The sequence below is a fragment of the Dipteris shenzhenensis genome, chromosome 18 (genome assembly GCF_047967505.1).
Source record: "Dipteris shenzhenensis isolate YYH24624 ecotype China chromosome 18, Dip_SZ_1.0, whole genome shotgun sequence".
NCBI classification, from domain to species: domain Eukaryota; kingdom Viridiplantae; phylum Streptophyta; class Polypodiopsida; order Gleicheniales; family Dipteridaceae; genus Dipteris; species Dipteris shenzhenensis.
The window spans coordinates 6126433-6135010 of NC_141613.1; the positions used below are offsets into that span (position 1 = coordinate 6126433).

An 8578-nucleotide genomic window follows, 5' to 3' on the forward strand; every position below is an offset into this window, starting at 1 on the left:
ACATGGTCCATCATGAGGTTAGGATCCTTACAGAGGACCCTAACTCTAGGTACCCCATCAGCCTTGGTTGCCTCTGTTGCAGTCAATGGCAACCCAAGGAGGGGTGGGATCTTAGCAACCGCACCAAAATGCTCCCCAATAATAGAAAGAAGTCGATGGTAAACCTGGGGAAGCCTAGGAAATCTGATGAAGAGCGAAAAGATTTTCTTATCTGCCTCCACTGGGTCGAAACCAATATCAAAGGCATCAAATAAGATCTTCCTATGTCCGAGGTGTAAAAACTCAGCTTTGAGCACTGTGCTCGCAGCCTCTAGAGTGTCAAAAACAGCTGGAAAAAACCTCGTCCCAGAAGATGAATGTCTAACAATCGTGGATTGAGGTCTAGTGGGAGAGCCGCAAGCATCCAGTCTCTAGCTTGGGACGTGGAAGGGTGAGACCAGAAGATGCGTGCAAGCAACATGGTAGAGCATTCAATCTCTATGTCCTTCTTGAGGTATTGCAACTCATCTTTAGAAAAAGTAATAGTTTTCACGGCCGGTGGAGGTGGAGTAGGATTGGCTGACGGAATATCCATCGCCAATCGAGGTGAGGAGGCCGACTTTGACATTTTTGAGGCTCCGTCCGCTCCAAAAAATGCTGCGGGAGAAGGAAGAAGGGGGAGACAGGAAGAAGGAAAAAGAATGCAAGGGGTAGGGAGCGGGAAAGAGGGAGGGCTGAGGTAGGAGCGGGGTAGAGGGAGCGGGGGAGCAAGGAAGGGGGAGCGGGCTGAGAGGGGAGGGGGCAGCTGATCGGGAGAGGATAGAAGGGGTAGAGGAGAGGGAGGTAGAGGCGGGGGGGGGAGAGGCGGGGGTAGGGAGCGGGTAGAAGAGAGGGGTGTAGAGGTGGGGGGAAGGGTAGGGGGAGAGGGGTGTAGAGGCGGGGGGAAGGGTAGAGGCCGGGGAAGGGTAGAGGAGAGGGGTGTAGAGGCGGGGGGAAGGGTAGAGGCAGGGAAGGGTAGGGGGAGGGTAGAGGCAGAGGGAAGGGTAGAGGCGGGGGAAGGGTAGAGGCGGGGGAAAGGGTAGAGGCATGGGTGAGGGGAGGGGGGTAGAGGGAGCGGGGGAGCAAGGAAGGGGGAGCGGGTAGAGAGGGGAGGTGGTGGGCTGAGAGGGGAGGTGGCGGGCTTAGAGGGAGAGGAGGGGAGGAAGTGGGCTGAGAGGGGAGGGGGCTCTGGCTGAGAGGGAGAGGAGGGGAGGAAGCGGGCTGAGAGGGGAGGGGGCGGGGGCTGAGAGGGAGAGGAGGGGGAGGAAGGGAGAGGCTGAGGGAGGGGGAGGGGGAGGGGCTGAGGGAGGGGGCTGAGGGAGGGGCTGAAGGAGAGGGGGCAGCAAGGGAGCGGGGAGGAGCAGCAGCTCAAACCGCTGTGGGATACTTGGGAGATTCTAGCGAGCATAGCATCCTAGCATATCTAGAGAGCCAGATGTGCAGAGGCATTGGAGGGAACTCAGGTTCATCCCTCGCACACATTAGCTAGTATCTGGATAGACACCGTACATACTTTGATGGCCGTATGGACGAGTATGTAGGGAGACTCCCACGCAACCTCAGCTAGGAGGGCTTCTTTCTTCATGGAATGAAAGGATTCTCATTTCTTCTCTGAGACTCCTATAGGGTTGAGGTGGCACTTTCAGCCTCAGCCTTGGTTGTTTTCCACCTCACTTTGAGGGGGTTTATTTATCCTCATGATTTCATGATGTATTCCGCTTAGAGCTTGCTCTCGCGGGTTTTTTCTCTTACTTAATGAAGGCCTTTTTTGAAAAAAGCATCAGACTCTTCCATTTTCAGCTTATAAAATTGCATTTTCAGAAATACCTTGGAGTTGGTGATCTTGTTACCAAATATATTCTCGAGGCGTGCCCAAATCTCCTTTGCCTTGGACTTAAAGTCGATGTGATGAATCAATGAATCATCTAGGCAAAGCCCGATGATTGCGATGGCCCTCAAATTGTGTTGCTTCCAAATCTTGCATGTTTGAGGCTCCGTTGATGCCTCAAGTGCTTCATCATCTTCGATGGCATCCCAAACATTATCCTTCATAAGGAGTTGCACTTTTGTTTGCCATGTGGGGAATCCGTCCCCCTTGAATTTGTCCACAAGGAGAGAGTTGGTGGAAAGCAAACCCATAAATCTGGCAGCTAGGAGAGAGAAGAGTAATGGATAGAATGAAGGGCACAAGCGAGCCGAGGGAGAAATGGAGGACTGAGGAAAAAATGGGAGAAATGGCGGGCATATAGGAGAGGAAGAAATCGCAAGTAGAACAGCAACGGGTAGAGAAGAGGAGCGGGTAGGCTGTACGACGCAACAGTCCGTACTATTGTACGGCTAGTATTGTACGGCTAGTATGGACAAATAAGCGGACAGAATGGCAGGCTTGCTGCTTGCTGCTTGCTGCGAGCTAGGCACTAGGCCAAGAGAATGGTGCCTAGGAGTGGAGCATGAGGCTGCCACGAATCATTGGAGCTGAGCTACCTCACGCCATTGGAGTTGCCACGAGCCGTGAGCTGAGTTGCCATTGTTGGTGAGGCTCATGATTTCATGATGTATTTCGCTTAGAGCTTGCTCTCGCGGGTTTGGTCTCTCTTACTTAATAGAAGTCTATTTTTTGAAAAAAAAAACAATATCAGACTCTTCCATTTTCAGCTTATAAAATTGCATTTTCAGAAATACCTTAGATTTGGTGATCTTGTTACCAAATATATTCTCAAGGCGTGCCCAAATCTCCTTTGCCTTGGACTTAAAGTCGATGTGATGAATCAATGAATCATCTAGGCAAAGCCCGATGATTGCGATGGCCCTCAAATTGTGTTGCTTCCAAATCTTGCGTGTTTGGGGCTCCGTTGATGCCTCAAGTGCTTCATCATCTTCAATGGCATCCCAAACATTCTCCTTCATAAGAAGGAGTTGCACATTTTTTTGCCATGTGGGGAATCTGTCCCCCTTGAATTTGTCCACAAGGAGAGAGTTGGTGGAAAGCGAACTCATAAAGCTGGCAGCTAGGAGAGAGAAGAGTGATGGATAGAATGAAGGACACAAGCGAGCCAAGGGAGAAATGGAGGATTGAGGAAGAAATGGGAGAAATGGCGAGCACAATGGAGATATAGGAGAGGAAGAAATGGCGGGTAGAACAGAAGCGGGTAGAGAAGAGGAGTGGGTAGGCTGTATGGGCAGGCTGTATGGTGCAACAGTCCATACCGGCTAGTACGGACAGATAAGCGGGCAGAATGGTGGGCTTGCTGCTTGCTGCGAGCTAGGCACTAGGCCAAGAGAATGGCGCCTAGGAGCGGAGCATGGGGCTGCCGCGAATCATTGGAGTTGAGCTGCCTCATGCCATTGGAGTTGCCACGAGCCGTAAGTTGAGTTGCCATTGTTGGTGAGGCTCAGGGTGGAGAGAGTAGAGCTCAAGATGGAATTGGAGAAGCCATTCCTCCAAGGGGAATGAGGGAGAGAGGCTTCAATGTCCTCACTCTCTTACCTCAACCTCTTGGAAGATAGTCTAGCTCTGATACCATATGAAGATGCAAGACATGGAATGGAATGGAAAGAAAAAGCAAGACTAGAAAAGCATAATGGAAATGAAATAATGCGAGAAAGAAATATACAACCAAGCAAAGTACTTACATGATCAAGAAAGGCTTGAGGCTTGATTAATATGACAATGAAAGTATAGTGCCTTTAAAGGATAGGCACACACACTCTAAAGTGTCAAATGTATATGGGATAAGTCCCATAGTGACACGTGGCACTCTAGGATATAAAGTAATATAGTACTACTCTAGAACACACTAAAAGTCACTCAAATTGACTCCATTTCCTAACAGAAGCTCTGTACGCGGCCTTTCTCAATAGTGTTCATTTGGCACATCTTCCACATTCATCACCTGCTGCCCCTCATTGGGCTGTGGTTAGAGTTGGCATATCTCCACCAGTTTCTGCGAATCAGCAGGGGGAGAGAAGGGGAAGAGGCAGCAGTGGCAAGGGAGGCAACATCAGGAGGTAGGGAAGGAGGGAGGTGGAAGGGGAGGGGTGGCTTGGGGTGCGGGGGGGGGGGGAGGGGGGGAGCAATAGGGAGGGAGGGGGAAGGGAGAGAGGCAGCAGCAGGCAGGGAAGGGGGACAGAGAGGAGCGTGGGGAGGCAGCAATGGGGAGGGGGTAGATAGCAGTTAGAAGGGAGGGATGGGGGAGGGCAGGTGGAAGGGGAAGGGAGGGATCTGCAGGGGTGAGAAGGCGGAAGGGGAAGGGAGAGGTTGGCGGAGGGGGAGGGAGGGTGGTCGAAGCAGGCCGCAAGAGGGAGGGGGGGACACCAGCAGGGGGACACAGGGGGGGGACAGGAACTGGGAGAGGAGAGGTAGCGAGAGGGAGGGGGGCAAGGGGAGGAGGGGTGACAATGGGGAGGAGGTGCAGCTTTTTTGTGGGACTTTGAAATGAAATTCTGAAAGCAATGTAATCTGAAAATTCAGTTTTTAACATTAATGATAATCTGAAAATGATATAGGTATGCCCTTGAAAATTTATACAGCACTTGTATACAGCACACTCTCAATTTATAAAAGACTTTCATTATATGCATATGGTTGGTTCGGAATTAAAAGTTTATCCCTTGAGCACCTAGTCATAAGACTCTTACCCCTCCATCACATGCACACCTATGTTTTGTCCTACATTTTTGTCTCCTTGTACTCTTACAAACTTAGATCATATGCACTTATGAGGTTTATTTATTTTGCTAATTTGTATTCTCCCTGAATTTTTTGTCTTTGTTCAATATAATCTTTAAACGCTATTCCACTCCAGGTTTATTTCAAGTAACATCCACATAGTGGTGGAACAGAAGTACAAATTTTTATAGAAACCTAACCTACACATAGACAAAAGTTCAAGGGGAAATGTAGAAATGCCTAGAAATATGAATTCATGCCAGCAAACATAATTTGACTGAGAAGACTAAATTATTGGTATTTGCCACATTTTTGCCTTAAGCTTTGAAGCTCACTTACCTCTTTAGCACTATCATCTTTCACATTCTCTATCTCTGTATATTCATGAATAGACCTGATGCAAAGATTAAGATTGACAATTAACATCTATGGGATAACTTATATTACATGCAGCACCTTGAAGTACTCTCTATGAAGAGAAAGGTATGGATTCTCGAAATGAATAAAAGAACAAAAGAAACACTTGCCTTTCACTCATTCGTGTAGGGACACTTAAAATTAATATAAAAAGATTTAGATCCATACTCACGATTCTTTATTATATATTGGCGGCTTGAACTCAAATCTTTGGGCTTCCAAGGCAAGATTAGCTAGACTATCCAATACAGTACACACTGCATCACCATAACCCTATATTTTGACACACTCAGGCACATTTTAGAGAGCACCTCACATAAGAATACACCATAAAAGAGGTGACTAGCATCAAACTTCAAGTAAAATCTAATCAATTCATGATTTTAGTTTGCTTGCAAGATAGAATTATAATAGTAGAGCTCCAAAACGCATACCTGCTTCAGCTTGGTAGCAGGCCAACTAGGTTGTGCAAAGCCAAGTTCCCTCATGTGAAACACTGCATACAGTCCACAACAAATAATGTTTTAGCCTTGATCTGCAAGAATAAACAATTGAAAATCATGTAAACTGGAAAAGTGATGATCATGATCTAGATTCGTAAAAAATAGAGCATCATCCACCACATATAACAATTTATACAAAAAATGGTACATTGGATAAGAACATATATTGCTTCATATCTAACAATTCCAATAGAATTTGTATAGGGACACAAAATGGGACGATAATATTTTTAAGGGTCTTTTAAAGTGTTGACCACCTTTTGAGACAGAACCATTGTCCAAGATATCCGCATCTTAGTACCATAAAGTACGAAGTTCTAGAATGACTTTGATTTCGAATTTTACAGCCTAATAAGAAAATGAGAGAACTTTTTTGGTATTGATCAACACTGTAATAGTAGCTAGTCTTGTGACTAGACCTGCTTATCAAGCAATTCTCTTGGAACAGGGAGGCATTAACACGATTAGCAAACTTGCAAAAATAGAGATGCAATTCACAAGAGGAAAGTTTTTTGCTAGAGAGGTGGACTAGAGAGCATGAGTTGGATAATCAGCATGAGTTGCCCATTTCCAGGCTCGACGATCATAGCATCCTAGTCTATCGCATTGTAGAACAACCTATAGGATGAAAAGATGGAATTAGGAGTGAGTTTCTTGAGAAAGGATTGATTCTTTTAAGTAGTTTGCCATTTGGAGCCCCTTTTATTCTAGTGAAGAAGAAAGATGGAACTGTAAGGATGTGTGTCAATGGTAGGGCCCTCAACAAGCTGACAATGAGATAGATATCCGATACCTAGAGTAGATAATTTGCTCAATTCATTGAAAAGAGCCAAGATTTTCAGAAAGCTGGACTTAAAGTTGGGTTGTCACCAATTCTGAAATAAAGGAAGAAGACATTCATAAGACTGCATTCAGGAACAGATTGGCCTTAGCCCCAAAGCCCATTATTGACACCCATGCATGAACTATTTATTATCTTCGTAGAAAAACGTTTCCTTAACTCTGCATTTGCTGTGGAGTCAAATTTTCTCTTTCGTAGCCACCATGGAATGCGAACATCTAAAAAATGGCAACCTTTGAATGAGGGCATTCCCATATTTGGGAAATATGGAGTTTCTTAAATGCCTCACTATTGTACCTACACGCAACATGCAGATTTCATGTGTACAATAAAAGTTCAAATCGATTGACTCAAAATTTTAAAACTGAAATTTCTGCTGCAGGACAGTGAATGATTTTAAAAAAGGTGGCATACGGTCAGAATACAGTTTTCATAGTGCAAAAAAAAAAACTCCATCGCTAACCCATGCCAGGGTTGGCTCTATGGATAATTTTCTGCTATTCATACCTTTGAAGAGTCTCAGAAGAGTAAGAACCAAAGCCTTAATCTCTCTGATCACCCCTCTGCAAAATATGGAGAACGGCTTGCATTGAAGAGTAATGCCACAAATGTCAGAAAGAGCACAATGAGCAGTGGTAACACATAATTTAGGGGAACCACTTGCTACGCTCCTGGCTCGAGATTGAGAAGCAAAGAGCCGTAGGCTGTGAAGATTAAGCCCATCAAGAGATTTCACCACGGACTTTGTACCTCTAAATTTGACATTGAAGGGCATAAGATGCCATTTATCAGCACAGCATCTCCTGTTTAGGATGAACGGCAACGTAAGACTGTCCGGATTCAATGGAGGCCACATTGCTTGTACGTATAGTGCAATGCAATGTAGGCATTCCCACTTGCGTGCTTGCCGTGTGGCGATGTTATGATTGGATTGGCACTCAATTTCCATCGACTCCTTTCATCAAAGCGCATGCCCGCGTTGCTTCCCTGATAGCTAGGTCACAGCGTGCACCAGGTGTAACACCTTGAAAGCGAGAGAGCACTGGAGTTGGGACTTGGTTCCGGGGAAAACTTGGAAGGCAGAGCTGGGTTGGGGGCAAACTGGCAAGACGGCAGCGAGCTTGGGAGAGCTGTGAGGGAACTTGAGAGCTAAGGGGGAGAGGACGACGTGCTACGTCATTATGACGACTGTCATGCTCCGATGGATCGTTTAATTCTGCAGTGGGCAATCGCAATTACTTACTAAATCAAGAAGATAAACGGCTAGAACGTCGCAAGAGGAGATGGGTCTCTTACTTATATTCATGCAGGTCGGATTAGGATCGACTTGCTCAGCAGGAACCGGAAAGTTCCTTCCTATCAACCTCAAAAGCCATGAAACCTTCCACAAACAAGAGTCGATTTCATAAGCTTCAGCTTACACACCATCATCATAATTTTAGCTATTTGAATCTTCTTCTCTTCCAAGTAGTGAATTCTCTCCAGCCATCACATCGGTTGAATGCCTTTTCCTCACCAGGCTTACAAAGTATAGAAATTGGTCGTTCCGATTGTTGTACGGCATCGCAAAATAAAACTTGTGCAGCCGTGGCCACGGTGGCTTCCTGGTATTCCAAGACAATCGGTCAGTTTTTCAGTTCAGATCATGCATATCCGGGTGGAAACAGAGAATTAGAAATCTCCATGTTATGAAAAAGACACAAACTTGACGTGACCTTGAGTTGCAGAAATTAGTTTCATATGCAAGTAGCTTCAGCTTGTCGACCATGAGTTCCATCAACACGCTTGCTCGCACCTCTACCTGCAAAACCCGCGCTCGTAGAAGTGAACATCATTTCGAGTTCAGTACAAGAAGCGTTCATAAAATAACGCATGAAGGGTTGGAATGGCACCAGTTGTAGGGACATGACGACGTGCAAGACCGAGACACTCGTCGCACAGATGGCTGCTATGCAGGTCTTGGGATGTGGAGACGAGACATCTAATACGAAGAGGATCAAATAATATTTATCGGAGGAAATGGCTACCAAAACATTCAATATAACTGTGAGCTTCAAAATTCTCATTACGATAACGTCCGTTGGAGCGCTTCTTCCATTAACAGGAAAGCCTCTTTTCCTGAGAGCCGGA

General features: G+C 46.1%; 1 protein-coding gene across 1 annotated transcript in view; it reads right to left on the minus strand.

Moving 5' to 3' along the window:
- The window catches only part of LOC147890734 (intraflagellar transport protein 57-like), a 264145-nt gene extending 255790 nt beyond the window's left edge, over positions 1–8355 (minus strand). The window contains exons 1-8 of the mRNA XM_087389811.1: positions 8341–8355; positions 8164–8249; positions 7965–8052; positions 7745–7829; positions 5539–5600; positions 5277–5377; positions 5027–5081; positions 4883–4887 (exon numbers count right to left, since the gene is read on the minus strand). Of these exons, the coding sequence (XP_087245937.1) occupies positions 4883–4887; positions 5027–5081; positions 5277–5377; positions 5539–5600; positions 7745–7829; positions 7965–8052; positions 8164–8249; positions 8341–8355 (497 nt within the window). The remainder of the gene's footprint in view (positions 1–4882; positions 4888–5026; positions 5082–5276; positions 5378–5538; positions 5601–7744; positions 7830–7964; positions 8053–8163; positions 8250–8340) is intronic.
- Positions 8356–8578: the final 223 nt, after the last annotated feature.